Raw genomic sequence first — 26224 nt, forward strand, 5'->3', positions numbered from 1 at the left:
TGATTTTTATAATTAACAAGATAATTGTAATGTTAAGGACAAACGTTTAAGAGTCGAGAATAGTGGTTCCCAAACTGTTGGTCCGTGGCCCACCAGTGGGTCACAACCCAGTTTTTGGTGGTTTGTGAAGCTGACAATGTAGATTAGGCTACGTGCATCAAGGGTTCTGCTTCTTGAGGGGAGCACTGCTGCCCAATTATCATAATAGCCCTGAGCGCCTGGTAAAGTGAAACTTTTTTTAAGGTGGGTCCTGATGTTAAAAATTTTGAGATGCACTGCTCTAGTCTAGAAAGTATTCTAAGTAGCTGTAATAGTAATGTTATCTGTGAGTATCTGTAATTTCCAGGGATGGGTGAGTCAAGCCTGAGTCACAAGTCTCTGCCCCGTGACATGACTCAAAAACAAATTTTAATGAGTAGACTTTCCAAATGGCCCAGAACAATTTTGTGACTTGAGTCGCAAGTCTTTACCTTTAAAAAACCAACCATGGCTCTACAGAAAAAAATGGAGTTGCTGCTGGAGAGAGAGAGAGTTTAACCCTTCCCTACTGTCCCCATCTTATCTGTAAAGGTGGGAGGGGGTGGGGTGGACTGTGTGAGAGTGGGAACATAAGTGAGAGTTATGTTCCCACTGTGTGAGAGTGGGAACATAAGCATCAAGATAGAGGAGGGCCATGTGCAGCACTGGGAGGTTTACCGGTATGACCCAATCCTTTGCAGCTCTTCTCAAAGTGGTCTCATTTGCACCAGGCATTCAATAAGGCTTCCTTTTCCCAAGTAACAACAGCCAATTCTAAGGCAAGAACCGCCTTGGGCTCCTCTTTCCACCTACTTTATCCAAAGAAACAAATCAGATAGCCCATCCTTCATCGAATGACCATCGGTTCCTTCAGAGATGGAAAAGAGAGCCCTCTCCCACCTACCCCCCCCACCTCTTGCTCAGTGCAAAAGCAAAACATTAACTCTTCCCTGCCTCCTGACCGGAACTTCCCTGTTGCTCACCTAGTCTGAATGATGACCCTATGAGGGCCATCATTGCAGGGAGGACTTTCACTCTGCAAAAAAAGTAAGTAAGCACAAGACAGACACGAGTCTGCATGCGTGGGGACCAAGTGCTGAGTCAGTGGCCTCAGCCAATGCCGAAGTCATTGACACAGATGACTCAAGTGTGAACATGTCAGCAAAAAACACATTTTTGCGACTCGGACTCGAGTCACTTGACTCGAGTTCCCATCTCTGGTGATTTCTGCCATTATTGATATTCACTATCAGTTCTTCGTAGACCAACTGACCACAGTAGTGTCATAGTTATAAAACATGCTATTCAACATTTTGTTTATTTAAGTAAAGCAATGATGATAAAACACTGTAAGATAGCTGCTAATATTCTTTGTTTCTGTACAGTTTTCACTGAAGGCATAAAACTCTTATGTTCAATAAAAATGCAAGGTTTTCTTGTTGTACGCACCACACAGCTGGTGGCCGTTTTCTGAGCTCTGCTGCAAGAGGTGGCAGGACCAGAAGATGATCACTGGACCCCATCACACCCCACTGGTACAGGTAAGCATCAGTTGGAGCGGGGTGGCAGATTGGGGCATGTTGGGGCAGACGGGGGTGGATATTGTTGGGAAGAGTTCTGATATCCTAACCCCTGTTTTGTCCCTAACATGTCTCCTTCACTCTACTCAAAATTGCATCAGCTAAATAGTGGACACAGGTTCGAGTAGACCCATTGGGGACCATGCGAGAGCGGAAGAGAATAAGTAAAACATACTTTTACTTCACTCCCCACCCCTGTATGGTTTCTGGGTACCCGCAGGATGCAGCAGAGCACATGCTGGTGCCACTCTGCCCTACAGGCACCATTTAGTTAGGATTGGACTGTAAGTTTTCCACAAGTGCTGGAAAGTTTGGGTTTTGAAACTTGTAAAAAATCTGTATGCATTTGTGTGGAATATATTGTAATGAACGCTTGGAGTTTTGTTTAGTTTTGAGGGTCACTTGTAGAATTTTTTCACGACAGGAATAGTACTGAGGGGGAAATGAGTCACGGTCAAACTAAAAACCACTTGATGCAGACTGAACTTTTCTGTGTGCTGCATATTTGCCTTACTGCCAGTGGCTTGCCGGTGAGGCAGAATGAAGCAACTGCTTCAGACAGTGGGTTGGGGAGGTGGCATCTTGTACCCACCAGCCACCTCACCACACCTCGTAACATAAGAAAAACCTTGCTAGATCAAGCCAAAGGGTCATCTAATTCAATATCCTGCTTTCCGCAGTGATCCACCAGTTGCTTCTGGGTAGACCATAAGCAGGAGATGAAGGCATACTCCTTTCCCACTATTGTTCCTCTGCAGCTGGTATTCAGAGGCATGCTGCCTCTGATCTTGAAGGCAGCATAGAGCTATAATGACTAGTAGCCCTTCATAGATTTGTCCCCATAAGTTTGTCTAATCCTCTTTTAAAGCCTGCTGTTCTGCTGCCTCTTAGTCATGTGCTGATGACAGCAGTGGTCACCAAGCTTGTTTCTCCGGCTCTTCCAGACTCTGCTAGAGTCTGCAGGGGCGGCCCACCAGACTCTAATCCTCCCTTGCTCTCATCCACTTTCCTCACCCAGCATTTTCAAAAGGCTAATGCTTTTCTGGGCAGGGAGAGGGCAGAATAGGGGTAAATTGGGCCCAGGAGGGGGGTGGGATAACCAGAACAGGCATCAGCTGTATCCTATTCTTTCCCAATCCACTTGGCATTACACGGGGCTTCCCAGATTTGCACCAGCTAAATAGGTGGCACAGATCCAAGAAGCCCGATAGGAGTAACAGGAGTTTACCTGGGGTAAGGGGAAGTATATCACCCCAAGAAAACCTCCAGCCACCTCCTAAGTTGTACTAGATACAGCGCAGGCTGTGCAGTCTGGCTAGGCCAGCACAGGTCAGGATTGGGCTGTGAATCTTGTAACAAAGAAGAGATGCACAGCAGCTTAAGTAGAATGTTTTGATGTTTCAGCCTATTACACAGTGCTTTTTTTGTAAATAAAAAGGTGCAGGAACTCACAACTTGTTAATCATTTATTTATTTTTAAACCATTTTTTATTGGAGAAATAAAATATTTTTTATGTGCTTCCCCCCTAAGATGAACTTACTTCTGAGTAGACATGCATAGGATTGGGCTGTCAATCTCCACATCCCCTTCCCCCTAGCTATTTTTTCTACACATGGGGAAAAATACTGTACAGGTGCACTTGTAGCGTGTAGTATGTAGTGTGGCACTACTTCGAGGAGAGGAAGCAGTGAATGGATTCCGAAAAATGGCTTACATGAGTTCCATGTAGTAAAATTACTCTAAGCAACTGTGGGAGTAAGAACAAAAAAGGAATTCTTACATGAGAGGGGTCCTTAGGTGCACAGCTATGTTTGCAAACAAGCGAATAAATATGTTTTAATTCAGGTATCAGAATACACTGTGTCTTTGGGAAGGTGCTTGGCATGCAATTGTATGTTCTCTGCTGCCCTGAGCAGCTGCTGTGCATTGCTGGAGAGGAGCTGCAAACGCTGGCTGGTGGAAGGCATGCTTGTGGGGGAAGGATGAGGAGGATCTCTGGCAAGGCTGGACAGCACGTTGTACACACGTAGAATCCCTTTTCACCTGCCCTTAGCATGTGCAGATATATATCTCTGCCAGGATTAAGAGCCCAATCCTAGGTATGTCTACTCTGAAGTAAGTCTCATTCTAGTCAATGGAGCTTACTCCCAGGAAAGTGCCTAGGATTGCAGCCTAAGAGCCCAATCCTATGCATGTCTACTCAGAAGTCCACTTTAGTGAATGGGGCTTACTGTGGATAGGATGGTAGCCTCAGGGCCCAATCCTGTGCCTGTCTACTCAGAAGTCAGTCCCATTAGAGGCAGTGGGGCTTCCTCCCAGGAAAGTGTGGAGAGGACTGCAGCCTCAGAGCCCCTCCTGTGCCTATCTACTCAGAAGTCAGTCCCACTAGAGGCAGTGGGGCTTCCTCCCAGGAAAGTGTGGAGAGGACTGCAGCCTCAGAGCCAAAGCCTGTGGCTGTCTACTCAGAAGTCAGTCCCACTAGAAGCAGTGGGGCTTCCTCCCAGGAAAGAGGACTGCAGCCTCAGAGCCCTTTCTCTGCCTGTCTACTCAGGCTGCAAGGCTATGACACTTTCCTGTGAGTAAGCCCCATTGAACACAATGGAACTTACTTCTGAGTAGACATGCTTGGGCTCTCAGGCTGCAAGGCTATGCACCCTTTCCCAGGAGCAAGCCCCACTGAGCACAATGAGACATACTTCTGAGTAGACAAGCCTAGGCTCCTGCTGCAGATTGGCACGGGGCTGCACCAGCCAGCTTCCTTCCCCTCCTCCTCCACCAAGCCAGTACCTGGGCATTCCGTGGGTGCCTGGCCCGTCTCCCTGGCTGGCTGGCTGTCCGTCCTCCTCCTCGGCGTCGGCACGTGTCCCCCGCACCCTCCACCGGCTTGGAAGCTGCACTGGGAAGCAGAGCGCGGGGGGAGGGGAGGCAGGCTGGGCTCAGGCGAGAGCTTGGAGATGGGGGCAGGAGGGGGTCATTGTGCAGTCAGGCAGGGGCCAGGCACCCGCCCACCCTGCACCCCCCAGCACCCACCCAGCGAATGCCTCTAGTTTGCTCCCCCCTCCTGGAATGCCTCCAAAGGGGAGGGGCCCCTGCAAAAAGGTGCCGGAACTCCGTCCCCCCGCGTTCCATTAGAAAAAAAGCCCTGCTATTACAAATGGCACAGTTTGAGGCATTATGGTCCTGTGCATACACCGAATCATATGGAACAAATCAACAAGTATGACTTCTAAATGTAATCTACTGAAATAATTGGGTGTTAGAAATGACAGGTTAGAAAAGGAGGACTTCTCCAAACAACAAAGTCAGATCAGTATGATTTTTTTTATGGCAGTCATTTGTGGAAATGTGAAAAGTCAAAAATTTAATGTTGAGAACTCAAGGACAACACAAGAATCTCCCCCCAAAAAGTTACAGAACACAATTGCATTTGAATGGACAGGTAATAAAATTGACAATTTTCAAGTTTACAGTCTATAAATGTTTAGCACTTCCAGGACATGATGCATATAATTGAGTCACTGAAAGGCAGGACAGAAAAACAATCAGGAGTACTTGTTATTGCCTTGCTCTGTTTGTCTTATGGATCGCAAAATCTAGTTTACAGTATAGTAACCATTTTTTTTAATCAGGTACCTTATTGTCAGGTACCTGACAATAGGAGCTTTAATTTTTAAAAAGGGCAAGTTTCTTGTCTGTCCCTGAATTAAAAACATGGCTCTAAACAAAAGAATGAGGGACTTAGGGCCCAATCCTGACCTTTGCATTCCAGCTCAGTGCCGGCACACAGTGTCGCAAACATGCCATAAAGCATGCCTGCGACACATTCAGCCCAGTCAACGCAGGTGCTGGCTCAGCACAAGCCTGCACTGAGCCAGTGCCAGGCAGAGGGCAGGTGACCTCCGTACTCTGTGTACTCCTTGTACTCCGTGGGAGTGCTGAGCAATGGAGAGGTGGCGTGGGGGGAGGCAAGGGGGAGGCGGATGTCCTTGGCCTCTGCTGAGTCAGACTCCCTGTGGTGGTGAGGGGAGCACAGCTCCCCTTGCCTCTGGGGGGGGCGGCGGCCCTGGACCTCGGGAAAAGGCATTCACCCATATCCGCGGAAGTTCCAGAATGGCATGCTTGTGCCTCCTAGCAGCATGTAGAATGGCAGCAACTTTTATCCTTTGGCAGAAATGATGCATCATCATTTTCCTCTGGAGAAAATGATTCCTCCTCCTGACAGAAATTGTATCCGGGGGAGGGGGGGGAGAGAAAGAAACAACTATTTAACATGTATTTGTTTTCAAATTCTTGGACTGCTTCACACACATATCTGTAATCCTCAGAAAAACCTTGTAAGGTAGGTCAGTGTCCTCATCATCTTGCATGATTGGCCACCTTGAAACTACCCTGTGAGTGCATGGCTGAGAGCAGATATGAACCAGGAACTTCCTGAATCATCTCAGCTCTACACTATACCATTTTTTACCAGTTACACTGGCCCACACACATTTTGTTTCCTTAAATGTTACACCAATTCCTGGGTATATTTGGGGTGCCAATTCCAAAAATGGCATCCGTTTTGCCCTATCACGTCTAGTTTTGGAGACACACAGCATAGCCTCTTTATGAATGGTTCAAGCAGCTTCCTCATGAGGAAGCCTTCACCATGGCTTCCTCATACGGAAGCTGCTTGAACCATTCACTAATGAGGCTATACTATATCTCCAAAACTAGACATGATAGGGCAAAACGGATGCCATTTTTGGAATTGGCACCCCAAATTCATATCAAACCACCATAAAGTTTGGGAAAAACTTTTCTGACCCTCAATTTTGTAGGCCTGTATTACCAGTTAATAGTATGAGCAGAAAAAGTAATGGCGGGTGATGACGCTGTTCTTGTGCTCCCTAAATTAGAATAATATTTCGAAGTAGGAAGAGGAGATTAAGGAAACAACATTATGTGATGTTCTTTACCTTTTTTTAAATGTGTGAATTGGTCATTCAGCCCATTACTTCATTACCAAAGCAAGCCCATACGTCTCTGAGGTTACGTCAGTAGTGTTTAGTCTTGTCCCAACATTAAATATTCAGAATGCACAAGGATTCCAATATACTATTGGCAATACTGAATTAACAGCCCTCTGTCATTTCAGTAAGTTGCTATATAAATTCATTTGTAAAGCCTGTGCTTTATAATGGAGGAAGATATGCTGCACAACAAAGATAAGACATTCAGAGTCTTATAGCAAAAGAATGAATATAAGTCTCTAAAAATCATTGCTGGGAATGCCAGGTGAAAAAACTCACTTGTAAATTATTTTTAATCAGGGGCATTTAATTGAGAAAGTTGCCCATGCATACCTGAGGGCTTAAAGTATAACCCTCATTTGCATATTATACACTGAACTGATGTTCAGGACGTTTTTGTCTGAATTTTTCATTGAATCCAACATTAATTGTGAAACTTTTATCAAAATGGATAATCTGAATTTAGACTTTTTCAATATTTATGCCATCTATCTTCCTGTTTGCTTCCCACCTGGGAATTATTGCTTCCAGTAGTAAGAAGCAATGTAAAACTATGTTAGCAGGCTCACACATTTAGGTTATCCAGTGCCTTCTCACTAAGGCTGCTATCCTAGCCACACTTTTCTGAGAGTAAGCCCCATTGAACAAAGTAGGGCTTACTTCTGAGTAGACCTGGTTAGGATTGTGCCCTAAGCCACTGTGTCTCAAACTGTGGGTGAGGAACCACTAGGTGGGTTGCGAGCCAATTTTAGGTGGGTCCCGATTCATTTCAATATTTTATTTTTAGAATATTAAATTTGATGCCAACATGGTATGTGACTCATTTGGGGAGATCTGTACTTTTAACAGGCTACAAATATATGCTTTTAACAATGATAATCAGTGGGGCTTACTCCTGGGTAAGTGTGGGTAGGATTGCCCCCTAGGATTGTTAAAAATTCTTCCTGCTTGATGATGCCACTTCCGTTGGGTCCCAACAGATTGCCATTCTAAAAAGTAGGTCCTAGACTAAAAAGTTTGAGATCCATTGTACTAAGTATTTAATGTAGCAAGTTATTCATAACTTTTAACAGTTGGCTTATTTCTTGCATCTTCCTTGATCTTGTTCTGATATATTTTGCTCATGAGGTTGGAATTCTTGCTTTGTAAATGATGTCCTAGTTAACTCGTTGGAAATATCTTTTAGATATTTTACTGCCTCTTTTTTCTCCATCTGGGTTAATCTAATTTCCATTCCATTCTGGAAAAACTGTTGTTAAGTTACCATTGTTGTTATACATTATATAATTGTAAGTGCATGGTAGAAGGGAAGGGTTCCCATCTGCCTCTCCACTGTGTGATGGCCACCAGTGATAATATGTGAACCAGGGCATGGTTGCACCATTTCATAAAAAGGTTCTAATTTCTGCAAGTAAATTATCTTACATCCCAATCCTAACTCCCTGTGCAGCAAAACAGTGGCGCCAGCAGTTTCTGCTGCTCGACACTAGCTTCTGCTGTAAGCTAGTTAACTTCAGGATAAGGCCCAGCAGCCTCAATGGGTCAACTCTAACCTGTGCCGGCTTGATAGCTGGAACAAGTCTGCATAGAGCTGTGCAGGTGGATCAGAATTTGGGGGTTAGAATTTGGTGGGCACTGCTGCCATTTAAACTAGCCTCACTATTCTGCCCACCTTATTTTACCCCTCCCCACCATCCTCCCGACCCTTGAGTGGCCTTACCTATTCCATTGGGAAGTCCTGGTCCGTCCTCGTGTGGATCTGGCTGTTTGCTGTGCATGCCAGCAGTATCACACATGCAACAGCTGCAAACTGCATTCGACCAGTGGAACACATGTTACATTGGCATAATGTGACCATAGGATAGGGCTGTTATTCTAAAGCCAAAGTTTATTTGGCTTATATATTGCTTTATATGTTCAGATATTGTAAACATATAAATCCTGTAGAAGCTTTCCACTTGCCACATGCAAAGCACTTGCATTTGTTTCTGCTTGCTAAATGCAGGTCTCTCAATCCTCTGGCCTTCTGAAGCATGATTCATTCAAGCAAAATATCAAATGGAAGAAGAGTTTTCCTCTTGGCAAAAAATTGCCAAGTGTTTATAAAATCATGCAATAAGATCATAAATAATTAATAGCTTATGAATAGCTGTTATTCGAGCCGGAGAGTAGATTTAATGCCATTATATGACATATCCATTGATGGCCTTGATCTAATCTTTTCTAACTCTTTCAGCATATTAAAGCTGTACAAAAATGTTGGCCTTGAGGAGTGAGTTCGGATGGTAATTTTAAGTGAAAGTCATGACAAGACAGATGATGGTCGCTAAGTTTGGTCCCTCACGTCTCTGCTATGCTCCCATTCTTGGACAATTGCCTGCTGTGATTCATTATGGCTTTTGAGACCTTATTATAAGCACTTGAACACTTTCAAGTTCAAGTGAGAATGTGGTGCTAACTTTATTAATTAACTTTTATTTTTGTTTAATATATTTTTATTCACTTTAACATCCTTAAATCTATCGCCTTTCTTTTTTCCCTCCACTTGCTTTTGTTTGGGTAGTCTTCTCTTTTCTGCGTTAGGTAGTCTTTTCTGTGCTTAAAATTGGATGAATCACCTTGTAAGAATTGTATTAGGAGGAGTGTGTTTAAGGACAAAGGCAGAAAGTGGTAATTTAAAACTGTTTAATTTAAAACCCCTGCTAATTGGGTAAGAGGCACTTTTTCAAGTGGGTGCTCCTTTTTTAGCAGGGGGAGAGTAATTGGCCCATCTCACCCCAGCAGTGTCTGTTCTAGTGGCTGTCTGCTGGTATTCTTTTGCATCTTTTTAGATTGTGAGCCCTTTTGGGACAGGGAGCCATTTAGTTATTTGATTTTTCTCTGTAAACCGCTTTGTGAACTTTTAGTTGAAAAGCGGTATATAAATACTGTTGTTGTTGTTGTTGTTTTGAATACTGAAAAACATTTAACTATTTTTTATCTCCCAACATTCTGACCACAGCACTCTTAAGGTGGCTGACAGCATTAATAAAAGTAATTTCCAGTAAACCCAATAAGACTTTTTCTGAAGATGATGGTGATTAATAAAGCATCTGGAGGGAAGATTGTGTGAATTCTTGAGTCCTTGGGTGTTACTGCTGCTGGGATTACACTCTGCACCCTTTGAAACGTTATGTGCTGAATTGGCCGTGCTGATTAGCAACTTGAGATCTTCAAATTATTTTCTTTTAGTTGAGAAAATTTCTGCAGAAACTTTGTTGCCAAATCTGATGTTGTTTCCTTGACAATTCATAATTTAAAAAGACTTCTTTCCACTGAGACTTGTTTGGAACTTTACAGAGTTTTGCCAGGACAAGCTTACTTGTTCATCTCTCCACCTACATGACGTGTGGAAGGAAACTCATGTGTTTCACTGTAAAGAGATGCACAAATCCCTGCTATGCTCATTCTGCAGAAGTTGCAAACTGAGGATAGTGCATCCTGTGCCAGTCCTATGCTTACACTAACTATGTCAGGCAGTGTAAGTTCTGTTGTTCAGATGTTAGAGATGCTGGCAGACTAAAACCCATCTCAAGGAAAAGTGAGATCTTCAGGCCTGCAAAGTTCTTCTCCAAGTTCAGTAGTAGCACCAGGTAGCTCAGAGTCCTGGTGCAAAAGGCCCCCCCATGCAACCCCTCACCTGCTACCTGATGGTGCATTGGCCAGTGTCACAGCTACTAAGGGTTCAAGGGTTAAATCTATTTATCTTATTTACCCTGTTCTCCCCCTTTACTTATCCTGTGTCCCCCCTTTTGTCATGTTTTGTTTGAGAAAACAGATACATCTTAGTTTCTTCTTGTAATGGTATTGATATTGTTATGTGCTGATCTTTGCAATTGTTTGTTTTGTTTGTATTGTGTGTTTAAATGTGTTTCTTTCATAAGAATGAAAAATAAGAAAAAAATACTTACAGTCCAGTTGCAAGAGCTGAAGTGGCAATGAGTGGAAGTGTAGAGGTTACCCCCTTATCCTGCCCCATTTCCCTGATGTTGCTTCCCAGTAGTAGCAGGGGGCAGTGGTGTAGCTAGCGGGGGGCGGGGGGCAGTCCACCCCAGGTACCACCCTTGGGGGTTGTAACACCACAAATGCCCCAACATCGCTAACATCACTCATACTCATAACATTATGAGTAACCCCATCATGCTATACACTGTTGGATGCAGAATTTCCAACGGAATGCAATGCAAAACACCAGATTAAAATATCTCCTTTCCATCAAAAGTTATGGCCAAAAAAACCGGAAACCAAAAAATGCATTGAACCGTATGGAAAATGAAACTGGGCCATATTGTGCATTTACTCGCGAGTAGGCAAACTTGCCATAGTTCGTCGGAAAGGGCAGACTGATAGGAATCCAATGACACCAGAATGGTTCCTATCCAATGAAAGCAGCCCCCCAAAATCACCCAAGAAGGAAGTCCCTCCCTCCAAGCATACAAATGTATTGAGCCCTATGGAAAGCGAAAGTAAGCCACACGGTCATGTTTATTCGTGTTTAAGCAAATGTGCCTTGGCTCCTGGTCTAGTCAGGCAAAGAGGAATGCAAGGCTAGCTGCATGGTCCCCATCTAATGAAAGTGGAGCTCAACAAATGCTCCAGAAGGCAGCCCCTCCCAGAGGCTTGAGCTAGTAAGGTGGGCACTGGGGAGGGCTGAAAATCTCACTGATTTATCTATGGGGGTGTGTTATTGCAGGCAGCAACCCACCCCAAAGAATAAACCAGAGGCTTGAGCTGGTAAGGTGGGCACTGGGGAGAGCTGAAAATCTCACTGATTTTGTGTGTGTGGGGGAGGTGTTATTGCAGGCAGGCTACAGAGAAAATTCACTTGGTGAAACAGGGCTGGCTTCCCCTTATTTATCTGTCTTTCTTAATTTAATTATTTACAATTATTTTATTTTGCTTGATGATATCACTTCCAGCTATGTCATCACTTCCGGTGGGTCCTGGACAGATTGTCATTCTAAAAAGTGGGTCCTAGTGTTAAAAGTTTGAGAACCACTGCCTTAACTCAAAACAGGCCAATGAGACATCTGGGGGGTGGGGGCGGGTGACACCCTAGTGACCAAAATTCTGGAAATCGTGGCTTTTAGGAATAATACCATCATGTTATATACCATTTGATGAAGAATTTCATCCATTGCTTGTTGGGAAATATTCACCACATTTGTTTTCTGGCCATTATTATTATTCATTTCATGTCATGACTATTACTGTCTCTGTCTCACCTACCTCACAGTGTTGTTGTGAGGACAAAATAAGGGGAGGAACCATGTAAACCACCCTGAGCTGCTTAGAGGAAGGGTGGTATAAAAAGTGAATTAATTAATTAAGTCATATGGGGTGACAGAAATTTATGGGCCAAATGACCTAGCTACGCCAACAGGGGGAGAATGGGTAGGGTTTTTGTTTTTTAAATTGCCCCTGTGTTGCTGTGATGTACTGCAAAGCAGAGCTCTGCGAGTAAAGGGAAAGGTGCAGTGGCCCTTGAGACTTGTTGTCTTACCAAGGAATACTGTTGGGAAGATTTCTACTGGAGAAAATGCCCTCAGTTCCTATGCTGGGAACATTACCATTGGACGTTCATGCAGTGCCTAGAATGTACTCTTAGTAGTAAAGCAATCACAACACTTTGTGTTTTAGATGAATCTATTGGAATGCTGCATTCTGTTTGTTATTTCAAAATGAATAAATAAGTGGTGAACTGTGAAGCCTGGTTAGAATTAATTTTAAAAGAAATGGGTGGAGAAGCACAGCTGTCTGGATTTTATTGTTAAACTCCTTCATCTATTAAATTGAATACACCCGTTGCAAGATTTCTTTGCAGTAATCTTCATTTAAACTACTTAATGTAGTATCTCTCCCCCATAGTTCTGAATTTCGTAGCAGTGTTTTCCTGTTGTATTGAAACTAAATTCTGTTTAGGCAGAAGCTTGAGGGATGGTGTCGGCTACATCTGCAGCTAATCCTTCCCATTTCAGATTATCTTTGGTTGTTTTGTGCATGCCCATTGTAATGTTCCATCGGTATTAATGGAGAAAACTTCTTGAAGCTGCTGTTTCAAATATTCCAGTTCATATTTGACTGTCAGATGTTTAAACACAGTAGAATTATTTTAGATGTTACATTCTCTTTGCTGAGATAGATCTTTCCTGTATAAGCTGGAATTGACATAGACAGGCTGAGTATGTCCAAGCTGATCTGCTGCTTGACATGGCAGCTGATCTGCAGCCCCCTCCCACATTCTGCTGCCATGCCTGCCAATGAGTACAATCCCCTGTGCCTACCAGAACACGTACATTCACCACCAGCACATACTCATCATCATCATCTTCTTCTCCTCCATTACCACCACCTCCTTATCAGCCACTTCTTGTAAAGTGCCAGGCCACTCCAAGCATCCTTCCCACCCACTGGCGTCGCTACATGCCCTAGGGGGAGGATGTGCTAACTTCGCAGCATTAGGAGCTACCATGTCATGCCATACACCGTTGGATGCAGAATGGCCAGCGGAGTGCAATGCAAAAAACGGAATTGAAATTGCTCCTTTCATTCAAAAGTTATGGCCAAAAAACCGGAAGGAAAAATGAATGGAACCCTATGGAAAGTGAAAGTGAGCCGTATCGCGTGTTTACTTGCAAGCAGGCAGACTTGCCTTAGTCCGTCGGAAAGGGCAAGTGGAGAGGAGTCCAATGACACCAGAATGGTCCCAATTCAATGAATGCAGCCCCCAAAAAACACCCGAGAAGGAGGTCCTATCCCAGTCTGTTGCGCTGGAAACGAAGCCACATGGCCGCGTTAACTCGTGAGTAGGCAAACTTGCAGGGCAGGTAGAGAGGACTCCAAGGACGTCAGAATGGTCCTGATCCAATGAATGCAGCCCCCAAAACACCTGAGAAGGAAGTCCCTCCCTCCCTCCTGCAGTCTATTGAGCTCTATGGAAAGCAAACAGCCACATGGTCGTGTTTACTCACGAGTAGGAAGACTTGCCTTGGCTGGTGGTGAGGCCAGGCAAAGGGGAATGTGAGGGCACCAGAATGGTCCCGATCTGATGGAGCTGGAGCGCAACAGATTGCAGCCTCCCCCCCCACACACACACACTAAAAAGGACAAAAAAAGAAGCTTGAGCTGGTAAGGGGAAGTTTTCTGTTTTGCACTTGCAAAGCCAGGAGGGTCTTTGTATTGATATGCCTGAAACAGAAGAACTTTAAACTGGGTACTGGGGAGGGCTGAAGATCTCACTGATTCTTTTTGGGGGGTTATTATTGCAGGCAGATTACAGAGTATGCTCCATTGACCACTGTGGGACTTACTTCAGAGTAGACATAGGATTGGGCTCACAGGCTGCAATCCTACTCACACTTTCCTGAGAGTAAGCCCCATTGACCACAATGGGACTTACTTCAAAGTAGATTCACTTGGTGAAACAGGACTGGCTCCCCCTTATTTAATTATTTATTTTATTTTAATTTAATTATTTATAATTATTTATTTTAATTTGCTTGATGATGTCACTTCTGGCCATGACATCACTTCCAAAGGGTCCTGGACAGATTGTCATTGTGAAAAGTGGGTCCCAGTGCTAAAAGTTTGAGAAGTGCTGCAATAAGGTGTTAGTAAGTTGACATGGGGTAGGGGTTTGTGTGTGTGTGTGTGTGTGTGTGTGTGTGTGAGAGAGAGAGAGAGAGAGAGAGAGAGAGAGAGAGACTCTACAAGTTTTCCAAATCACTAAAATCAGAGTTTGGAGGAATAATCCCATCATGTTATATATCAATCAATGTGTAATTTCATGTAGAATGCAATGAAATAAGCCACATTGAAATATCTGTGTTCTAACAAAAGGTACAGCCAAAAAACCAGTGGGGGCGGGGCGATGCTACATAACCACACCGACTGCATGGGGTGATGCGAAGGCCTCCCACACCGAGTGACTTGATTCCTAGTGACGCCACTGTTCCCACCCCACTATTTTGCAAGAAACGACAGGGGAGAAAGGACAGTAGACCTTTCCCCAAGTGATTAGGAAAAGAACTGAGGTAATAATAGTGGACCTGAAGTAGGAGATAAACCCACAGAGGTAGTGGATGAGTGCAGCTTGCTAGACACCTTCTGAGAATTTGTCATGTCCCCCAACCCACCACTTGAAACATCCATTCAGTCAGCCTCATTGCTGGGCTGCCCCTGTGCTTATTTATTTCTAAGGTTTTTATACTGCTTTTCCAGTGCTCAAAGTGGTGTACTACAACAAAAATACAATATAACAATTGTTTAAAACAGTAAATAAAACCAATTAAAATGAAACAGGAGCAGTAAAAAGATGTAAAAACAGCAATAACATACAGGCATGCTCCTGTTTCCATGAGGGTTCCGTTCCGGAATCCCCCCCAGCGGTTAAGTGAAACCGCAGACACACAGAAACCATGTGTCCACCCACGGCCTCTGCCGGGCTCAGAATGCCTGATTTTCAGCCAAAAACCGGCAGTGTTTTTTTGGCCTTTAGGAGGCATTCTGAGCCTGGTAGAGGCAGCTGATGGGTGCGTGCAGCCACTGCTGGGATCAGAAGATGTTCCAGAGGCAAGAAAAGCAGAGCTCACCTCCATAAGGGGCATGCGGGGAGGCGGGGCGGGTGTGTGTGGATCTGATCTGCAGTTAACTGAAACTGCAGATTCCCCCCCCTGCAGTAACTATTTTTGATACTAAAAATAGTATCTAAACAGCAACCAAAAACCTATAGGTGTAAAACTAAAAAGGTGTCCCTAGGAGGTTTCTCCCTCCTCAATGCCAAGCAGAATCACAATATAGAGAAAGGCTATTCTCAAAATTTCTGGAAGTTGATTCCAAAGACATGGTGCCACAACACAAAAGGCCCTGCACCTTGCTGCATTATTGTGACTTCAGATTGATTTCTGTGCAGGCGGTCTCTTAAGCAGGCCCTGTGTGTCCATAGCGGTAAGGATCTTCAAGATCATCTGAAGTGGAGTATTACAATGCAGTAGAACTTTTGATACCTTTCGTGCTGACTGTGTCATTTTAATTAGGCCCATATACTCAAGGAGGTGGAAATCTGAATATTATCTAGTCTACTCTTCTGCCTTGGAGTAGGATGCCAAGGTGCATCACAAATTTAAAACTCCAGATTGTTGTATTCCACAAATACCCAGGAACCTTCAGGCAAGGAATACTTCCGCTAAATCCAGATGGCTTCAGCAAGTGAAGCAAACAAAACTGGAAGACTTTCCATGAGATGTAATTCAGTTTTAATTACTCGTAGTTAAATACAATTCTGGATGAAGTTCAGCATGGAGCTGGCATGAAAACTGGAGGTTGGAGGATATCCTTTTGGTTTTTAAGCATATTGTGTTGTATTTTTATTGATAATCCTATAGTCCACCCCTGAATTTGTGAAAGCAGTTTGAGTTCTGGTCATTTGCATTAAGTCACGGCACCAGATTGCTGGTGTCTCAGTGCCCAGCTAGAAAAGCAAGTCTCTTTATGCAACTGCAGTCCAACTACTTTACTTTGGTAAACCTTTATTGGCATATTGGAAGTCCACAAACAATAATGAATATAGCAAATAGATACACTTGACCAGGTATTAGCGTTTGACCTTTGCCATAGAGACTACCACTAGAAATTCCGCCACCAAATTGGTGATGGGAGGGGAATCCTCGCTAAGAAGAATTGGGAAAGGATCAACAAGGGAAACAGGAAGAGAAGAAAGAAAGGGGCCAAGTAGGTGGGACCTAAGATTATGATGGGCGGAGCACCGAAGAAGGATGTGACCCAGGGTATCAGGTTCAGCTGAACAAAACTATCATAATCTATTAGAATGGGTTTTTTTTTAGAAAATCTCCCTTGGTGCATTGCCGATGGAAATATGTTCAGTCTCGCTAACATGAAAGCCCTTTTTTTGCTCGGATTAGTGAGTTGGACAAAATAATTCACAGGGCGGCCAAGGGAGGGGGACAATCCAAAAAAAAGGGGTGAACAGGTCAGATTTAGATTTGACTATAAAAAAGAAACGGTTCAAATGTTCAATCCCTACAACTTCTCTACAACCCTAACAACAAGTAAGTTGCTGCGGAGGAAAGGTGGCAGGCAGGAAGAACACTTTTGAGCAAAAGGATCCCAGCCCATAGTTATTCCTGCAACATGAACTAGAAGTTGAGCCTTCCCTTAAGTTCATGCCCCCGGCCTTGGCTCCCAGCTGTTCCATTTGGCTAAGAGTCTTCCCACTTGACATCATGTGACCAGGGAGCCAAGATTTTCATTGTTATTTAGCTGACAGTGGCAGACTCAACCTTCTTGCTGCCACTTATATAGGCCCAGTGGGAGATCTCCCAGAAAACTGGGAATTTTCTTAGCAGTTTTAAAGTGACTAATTATTAAAATAGGTAAAATGGGAATTGTCTAATAAGTGAATCCTTTTTATCAACATGAATAAAAGTTTTAAAGTATTGGCCCACAACCAAATATGAAACCAGAAATGGTTTCTGCTAGCTTCTGAAAGACATTATTAAACATTTCCCACTATGCCATATGAGATCTTTGCTTTGGTTTTCTTTCCTATGCTGTTTAGGGTATTTTTTCCCATCATTTAAATACACTCCTTAAAACAGCATTTATATTGAGGGCAATATGGGAAAGTATTTCTTAAAGCAATTCACATCTGTTATCTAAGCGTAATAAGTAGACCAGGGACAAAATGGTACAAATTGCTCAAACAGGAGAAAGAAAAAAGTTATAAAGATTTTTCTTGTAAAGAAAAAGTTATGTTGAGCGTAGAAAGTGTTTTTAAAAGGTATGCTCCGGCCAAATATTGCCACATAGTTTGAGACAGTGTGTTAATGGTCCATATGAAACAATTTTATCTTTTTATTTTGGGAATTTACATTTAGCTTATCACAAAACGTCCCTTGAGATTTCACAATTTCACCATAAAATACATTAAGAAAATTAAAGCATTAATAAACTACATCAGCTGAAAGCAATAATATATGTAAGAAAATCTCAAGTTTAAACCTATAGCTGGAAACAATAAAAATTGTTGCTTTTCTTTTTTTCAAGTGATGGGCTGAATAGCCAACATGATCAACACACTGTTCAGAGCAAAATATAAATTCTATCTGAATCCATTAAAATAAGTGAATGCAATAATTCTTTGAAAGTTTTCTCTGGTGTAATGCCAAACCTTTTAAACCCTGTAGTGATACTTTCCTAACATTCTGGAAGGCAATGTGATGTTTGAAAAATTGGGGGGGGGGGGGGTTCCATATCTAGGAGGAGGCAATCTTTTCACTTTAAGAGGCAAAGCTCATAAAGTAAAATTATCTGAGGGAGCCTGATAATGCAGAGTGACCAAGCTGATAACAATCTTATTCAACCCTGGGCACAATCCTAACCAGGTCTACTCAGAAGTAAGTCGTATTTTGTTCAATGGGGCTTACTCTCAGGAAAATGTGGTTAGGATTGCAACCTTTGGTTTTCAAAGATGTTTGACTAATTATCAGTGCAGTGTGGTGCCACATTTTACACCCTGTTCCTTATGGCACTAATCAGAGCCAGCTGACTGGACAGTACAACAAGAGGGAGGGGGAGCCATTACCCATCAAAATTCTGTCTGGCACAACTTACTCCTCCTAGCTCTTATGAGATAGTGGAGCCCAGACCAAGCACTAAGACTGGAGAGGCAGGAATTAGATTTGCATCTTCTAATTATCTGATCCTGCGCTATAGGCTGGCTATGGGGTGAACAGAAGAGCAAACAAGTCACCAGTTAGGAGAGCTGATAGAACAGTTTAGATCAGTGGTTCCCAATCTGTGCATTGTGATGCCCTGGAGCATCGCGAGGCAATTGCCGGGGCATTGCAGGCTACCTGCTGCCCAGCAGTGAGACCATGGCATGAGCCTCCAGGCAGTGGCAGGAGGCTCAGCAGAACTGCAGCCTGCAAAACCCGCACCCTCCAAAAAAAGCCCACCAGTCCTGACCCTCTTACCGCTGTTTGGAGGCTTGCTTTAGGTCTCCAAACCTGGAAGTGAATGTCAGTTACATCATGACATGATGTGTTTTGTGTCATCGCCACTCACTTCCGAGTTCGGAGGGCAGCACAGCAGCCGTAAATTTGGCAACTGCTGGTTTAGCTGAAACTTCTTGGGGTTGGTATAATGCTGCTGCAGCTTTTTCAATAACTCTTCTTTGTTGCACTGAGCATGCACACAGTTATAAACAAGAGACTTGCTATTCTTTGTTCTTAGTGAAACAGCTTTGGCCCAGCAAAGTGCACTCTTGGTGTGCGTTTCCTTCCCTGAGTCCCATGACTAAAGGCTACTTCTTAATGGTACCATTTTTTGCCTCCAGTTTGGAGAGTGAGGGTATGTAGAGAAATACTTTGGTGGCCGCCCCATCTTTCCTCACTGCAGACTCACCAAAGCATCTTTTTAGGAACATTATAAGACCTATCAGTTTGAGCTGGCCTTTCAGTGTATAAGTAAGTGAAGAAAAGTTGGAGAAATTTCAATGAATTTGACTACACTTTTATTCTGCCTCACTGGGGCATATGAATGGGTGAACAAAGTATAGCTGTGCTGCTCCCATGCTACTGATGTGAAGAAATGTTTAATTTCATCAACTCTTGCCATCTTTTTAGCCACCTGGCTAAGTCAGAAGTGCATCCTGCTCCCAGGATGGCTCCTTCCTCTTACCCTCTTTTCCTCAAAGCAGACTAGCATCTTCTGGGTGTTGCAGCAGCTGCTGTAGCCTTCTACCTAAACAACTTGACAGATACTAATATGCTGTCTGATAAGTGTTCTTTGTCCCACAGCGTAGGCAAGCCATTGTTTTTCCAGCTTCACCCCATCTTCTAATGGGGACAGTAACACTTGCCCAATTTATGGGATTGTTGCAAGGATTATTGAGATAATTTATATGAAACCGCCTTGAACACTTAACAAGTACTATACAAATGTGTGACTGCACTAGGTCTTAGGAAAGCTATTCATTATTCCATCTTTGTGCCAATGCAGAGCTCCTCATTCATATGGTACCTATATGTATGTTAATGCTCTTAGTGTATTTTCACTACTAGGGAAAATCCTTTTAAAAGTATGTATTTATAAGGATTAAATTAGTTTGAAGGATGAATATGCCGAAAGTTAACAAGTAACATTAGAACAAGTAAGACTAAACTATGTGTGTGTTTTTCCCTTTTGCAGACAAAACGTGGATGCACACTCCTGAGGCTTTATCAAAACACTATATTCCCTATAGTGCAAAGGTGAGGGGTCTGCTTGCTTACCTTGTTTCAAAGTGCCTGATGTCTAGCAAATATTCAATTTCTGATTTTGCTTTCCATTTTCTTTCATAAAAAATTGTTTCCTGCTGTATGAGATTCAAAGTGACTTACTGCCCAATCCTAACCAACTTTAAAGCACTGATGCATCTGCAGCACAGCCCTAAGTTAAGGGAACAAATATTCCCTTTCCATGAGGAGGCCTCCGTGATTGCCCCTCTCCATGGCAGAACCCTCTTCCTGACACCCCTTTTCTTTCCTATATTTAATATAGCAAGGAGGCTTTCAAGGCTCTGATATTCTAGTAGGTTCTACATACTGCCTTGAACATCCACAGACATCATGAACAATGGAAAATACTTTGCTTGTTTCAAGAGTCCCTAGGTGTTACCGTTTATGCACTCAGTGTCGGCTGTAAAACTTGAGCCACCATACGATGTTGGAGTCTTTCCAACCGTGAGTTGGAAAAGAGCATGAGAGACGACGGTCCACAAGGTTGCTCAAGGGTTCATGATAGCCTTCTAATGGACATTCTCCAATTCTGAATTAGACCAGGAATTACATCAATCACAAGTGCTATTGGCTAAATACCTGGCTTTAAAAACAACACACACGTGCATACAATTTTTTCAGGATTCTAATTTCTTGCATTTTAGTCTGGTTGTGGTCTTGTGTAAGCATAACATACATGCAGCTTTGATCAACTGTATCCCTTGTCCCTGATAAGGATGTAGGAATGGTCAGTCAACCAAGAGCTGGCTAATGAAATAAGTTGTGCAGAGTTCTTATTTATGGAGCAGTGAATGTATCCTTAGTAAAGTGAGGAATGTGGCTAATGTTCAGAGTAACAGTTTTAAATCAGGTGGCTTCCATATACCCTTTAAGTGTTTTCTACACAAAATATTACCTACACCAGTGGTTCTCAAACTTTTTTTAGCAACAGGACCCACTTTTTAGACTGACAATCTGTCCAGGGCCAAGTGGAAGTGATGCCATTAACCTAGAAGTGATGTCATGGCTGGAAGTGACATCATCAAGCAGGAAAATTTTTAACTCCCCCATACAACAAAACCAAATCAAATCAATCATGTAAGTAAATTGAAAGTGTACAATATGTTTAAAAATATATTTAAAAGAAAGAAGCACCCTCCTAACCTTCCCAAGCAGTTGCTGATCTGTTTTTAAAAAATTCTCCAAACATCCCAAAGGCTGCAATCCTATCCACGCTTACTGAGTACTAAGCCCCATTGATTATCATTGTTAAAAGTATATACTTAGCAGCCTGTTAAAAGAACAGAACAGAACATTTCCCCAAATCCAGTCACATACCATGGTAGCATCTAGTCCAATATATTAAAAATAAAATTCACATTGAAATGAATGGGGACCCACCTGAAATTGACTCGCGACTCACCTAATCGGACCCACAGTTTGAGAAACAGTGACCTACACAAACAAAACTAGGATTTTGGGAAAGTTTAGGTAAGCCTTTCACTAAGTTGCTGTTTTTGTATGAATGGCGAACACTTTTTGTGGAAGAGCATTCAGAAGCCACCCCTACTCCATACACACACAACTGCTGAATATGCAGTAGTACATCTCCACAACAGTCGGCATGTGGAGCTTCTGCTCACTGATTTGTGGTACTAATCTAGGTGGCTGCTTTGAAAATCCGTGAAGTGGCACAAGAACAGGGTGTTTAATCCTTTCCTCCTTTACCCTTTTGGCAGTGTAAATCCACTGTTATTAGCTCTGTTGTGGGGAAGGCATACAGATTCTGTTGCTGTTGTTGTGTTTTCCCCTATGAAACAGCAGCTAGGAGGGGACACTTATTTGGGGAAAAGAACAAAAGGGGTTCCTTTTCCTCCCCCAGTGTACCTTTTCCTCTTTCTTTAAGGCAGGCAAGTGGGGCTCCTGATTAGTAACATTTAAAAATTATGGGAAATCCTAATCATGGCTCTCACTTGACGTGTCTAATTCGGCCTGTAGTTGCAGAATGGTCATCAGTTCTGAAAAATGTCTCTGTGTTAAGAGCTGTAGAAGGAGTCATCTGAGATGTGAATAACTCAGACACAGTTGATTTGTTGGCTTCTTGTGCACAGAGAACAAAAGCAAGGAGTTGTCCTTTTATTTCCTAACTCAGTGATGTTTACCAGACTTGGCTTCTGCCTAATAATATTTCTTTTTTTAAAAAAAAGTATTCCTCAGCTTGGAGTGCCTCAAGTGTCACTTGTTCTCACTAACAAGAAATGTGTAAAAAATGTTTACCTCTCAATAGCAAGAATGATACATAGAAAAGAGGACATCAAGACTGCATTGTCTAATGGGCCTTTCATATTGTGCGCACTTTCGTTCCAATACTAATCAGACCTGGCCTTGTGTTGGCCTTGTAACTAGACTTGGCCTTGTAACTAGAGTGATGGATTGTCACGTAAAAGCCTTCGTTAGTATGTAGTGGAGATACCTATCAAAAATACCAATTTGATTTCATTGATGTGTGAGTCAGTATCAGGTTCAAAATTGAATTTAGTTGTACTAGATATAATTTTATGAGACTTCAGTGCAGCACTGTTGAGATAAAGTGAACATAAAAGCCTTACTCTGAGGAAGTTTTCGAATACTGCATTCTATTTATATGAGAGTTTGAAAATTCAGATGTGTAACTTATAAAACTCCTATTACCTACAAATGGGAACTTTTTTCTGTTGCAGCTGCAATAAAATAATTAAGGGCCGGATATTCAGGTTGACAAAGAACCATTAAAATCAGGTTTGCTATGTTGAATTATATGGGCTAAGTGATGCAGTACAGAGGAATATTTTACCCATTATGGTACCTCCAACTATTGAGCATAGCCAATTAAGCAGTCAGGCACCTTTTGAACTCTCCCATTCAAGTCAATAATGTAGCTGCTGCTCTTGCTTTGCTTAAAACTAATATATGAGCAACATCCCATCACCTTTTCTGATAGTATCTTCCTTAGTAACTATGATTGTAATCCTCTTTGCCCTTACTTGAGAGTAAGCCCCTTTGAACTCAGTATGATTTATTTCGGAGTGAGCATACAGAGTTTGTGCTGTATGTTCAAAATATGATGCCAATAACTTTATGAATTAAAATTTTTTGGGTTTTTATTTTGAATTGGGGATATTATATGGAAGCGATTCTAAACCAGGGAGTCTGTGCCACTATGGCAGTTTGCAATAAGAGGGAATGCCTGGCAAGACTTCAGCTGGACCTCAGTACCATTATTACAAATGGCCAGAGAGTGATTCTACAATTTGCAGCCCAGCAAGGGTCCAGAGACACAAGGATTCCATTGAGTCCTAGTTTTGCTCTGCCAAGTTGCTAACACTGGCTCGGCTGCTAAGTTTGCACAACTTGTTGCTTAGGGAGGAGACTGATTTGCTGAGCTGTCTGCCTGCTGAGCTGATTTTTTGAGTTGTTTATTCTCCAGTGGCTCAACCATTTGCTGGTCTGCAGGCCACCAACCATGGCATTATGAAAGAGCCACGCCTGATTCCTTTAGATCAGGGGTGTCAAACATAAGGCCCAGGGGGTGGATGCGGCCCCCATAAGCTTTTTATCTGGCCCTCAGGCTCTCAGCGGCTGAGCAATACTGAGACGTTACTGCTGTAAGGGCAGCACACATGAAAATTGGCTCTCCCATATCTTGAATAATGATATGACTTTCTGCCTAATGACATCACTTCCGGCCCAGGTGGGTCAGGACCCACCAGAAATGCTCATGAGCTGCCTGAGACCCACCAGGCGGGCTGGGACGCACCAGAAATGCTCAGAGTCCACCTGAGACTCACCAGGTGGGCCAGGACCCACTAGAAATGCTCAGTACCTGCCCGAGACCCACCAGGTTGGCCGTAATCCACCAAAAATTCTCAGAACCCACCCAGGACACAACAGGTGGGTCTGGACCCACCATAAATGCTCAGGGCCTGCCTGAGTCACACCCGGTGAGTTGGGGGCCACCAGAAATGGTCAGGGCCTGCCCAAGTCCCACCGGGTGGACCGGAACCCACCAGAAATGATCAGGGCCCACCCCAGTCTCACCAGGTGAGTTGGGACCCACCAGAAATCCTCAGGGCCTGCCCAGGACCCACCAGGTGGGCCAGGACCCAATATAAAGACTCAGGACCTGCCCCAGTCTTTTGAAAGGCTGCATCATAGATGTTGCATACTGCACCCAGAGTTGGAACCTATTCCTGAAACGGAAAAATTGTCTGAAAGATATGAGTGAGGGGAAGCATCTGCTGCAACATGCTGCACCCTGCAGTTCTTTTACTGTAGGAAAGTTGGAAAGAGGAAGGAGGAGACTGTGGTATTCAGATGCTGAAGGTCCCAGGTTCAGCCTTGTTCTACCACCTTGTTCATTTTCCCAGGCCTGATGAAAGGAGGGTCACAGTCTAATTACTGTGCCCTAGTAGCAAGGTAGAGAATAGAACATGATTTTTTGGTGTTCCATCTGGTGTTCCTTACTATTCTTCCTACTACTGGCAGGGAGGAAGTAATTGGGCACAATTTTCTCTATTCAGCTCTAGCCAAAGCAATTGTGCCAGCAATATCTTTCAAGGATGATAATGAGTTCCTAGACTGGTGAATAAACAGACATTACAGGGGAAGCTTATTCAAACAATTGAATTTGATCTGTACTCCAGCAGAACATAATAATAATAATAATAATAATAATAATAATAATAATAATAATAATAAATTTGGGGACAGGTGGTGTCTTGTAGGCTTTCCACAGTGTAATCCGTGTAGTCACATGCAGCACACATTCATGTACAGATATGCATCGACCCAACACAAAAAAACAGCATGTTATATCCTCTTCAGTGAACAGGAAATCTTTGCTCATGTAGGAACTCAATAACTGTGAGCATCCTTCATATATCCAGAGATCTGCTGGATCAGGACAGCTTAACTGTTAAAGGGGGGGGGGGGATTCTGATGTTAGAACCCCATGGTCTTTCACATCATCTCTCTTGACCAGTTTGATTAATGCACCATCCATACAATGAGGATTTATATAGGCATTTATTTATATATTTATTTAAATGATTTATATCCCACTTTTCTCTTCATAGCGCACTCACAATTTACAGAGTGGGCATTCCAGGGATGTCTTTAAACTTGATAATCTTGAAACATTAAACTGCTTCTGTTTTGGGCAGTGTTTGTATCCCTTTTTAAAACCCATTTATTGAATTTCAGGTTGTGTAGGAGAAGCTCCTATCTTTTTATGCTTGTCACCTAAATGGCTATTCATGGCATCTTTATATGTTCTAAATCACAGTGCCATTGGTACTGAATGCCTTTACAGGAGACCGGTCTGATAGAAATCCAATTCTAGTTTACATTGAATAGATGAATTAATATAATTACACTATGTTAATCAACGGATAGTTGTAGCCACTTTCTGCTCTATTTGTAGAGTGTCTTTTGCGCAAGTTGGGAAAATTAATACCAAAAAACAAACCCTGTTCCAGTGTTCTCTTTTCTGTGGATTGCAAACGCACAAGAAGCTTAATAGGAATGCTCATGCTATCCTTGATGCAATCAGTGTGACTGGCTAGCCCCTTTACTCCCAGTGTTCAACATTTATCTGTAGAGGCAAAAAGTAAATGCAGGGAGAGTTTCTTTTGGTTGTTCAGTGCTACCACAAATATTATAGGGTTGCAGTGACAGGGAAAAACACTCTGCATTCAGTTTTTTACTCTGCACAAACATATTGAATGTCAGAAGGGCAGGGGTGGGGTTAGTATGTGCATGTCATCAGTGGGGCTGGGGCTAGCATGTGTTTTCCTGTTAATCTCCTCTCACTTTCACTATACCTGAAAGTGGTATTGGTATTAGCATTTGTCAGATGACAAATCTGACAAATCTGGCTTGGTATTAGCATTTGTCAGATGAGCATAAGCACATATAATTTTCAGCAGGGTTACACAAACACCAGTGTGGCTTTACAAACAGTTATCCTAACAAGAGGTTCAGAAATTGTCTGGACATGGTAGTAAAAATGTATGTTTATTAAACTGTGTTAATGCAGTACAATTACATATTTATTTGAAAAAAATAATGCAGATTTTTGCACTATGCAAAGCAGAGTTCCTTTTGCACTGTGCAACTGCAGCCGGACTCTTGCCCACCCTCAAATAAGGAGAGAGGCTTCCAGGACAGTTAGTATTCCTCCTCTCTATATCTGATTTGCTGCCCCGCTTTCAAGAACTTAAATAACCCCCCTCCCACCTCCTTATTTCCATGCCTAAT

The 26224-nt window shown here is 42.9% G+C and overlaps 1 protein-coding gene across 1 annotated transcript in view; it reads left to right on the forward strand.

Moving 5' to 3' along the window:
• GULP1 (GULP PTB domain containing engulfment adaptor 1) overlaps window positions 1–26224 on the forward strand; it is a 211322-nt gene that overhangs the window by 116487 nt on the left and 68611 nt on the right. Inside the window, exon 4 of the mRNA XM_066635363.1 lies at window positions 19860–19921. Within this exon, the coding sequence (XP_066491460.1) occupies window positions 19860–19921 (62 nt within the window). The remainder of the gene's footprint in view (window positions 1–19859; window positions 19922–26224) is intronic.

This window comes from Tiliqua scincoides, chromosome 1, assembly GCF_035046505.1.
Source record: "Tiliqua scincoides isolate rTilSci1 chromosome 1, rTilSci1.hap2, whole genome shotgun sequence".
In the NCBI taxonomy this organism is placed as follows: domain Eukaryota; kingdom Metazoa; phylum Chordata; class Lepidosauria; order Squamata; family Scincidae; genus Tiliqua; species Tiliqua scincoides.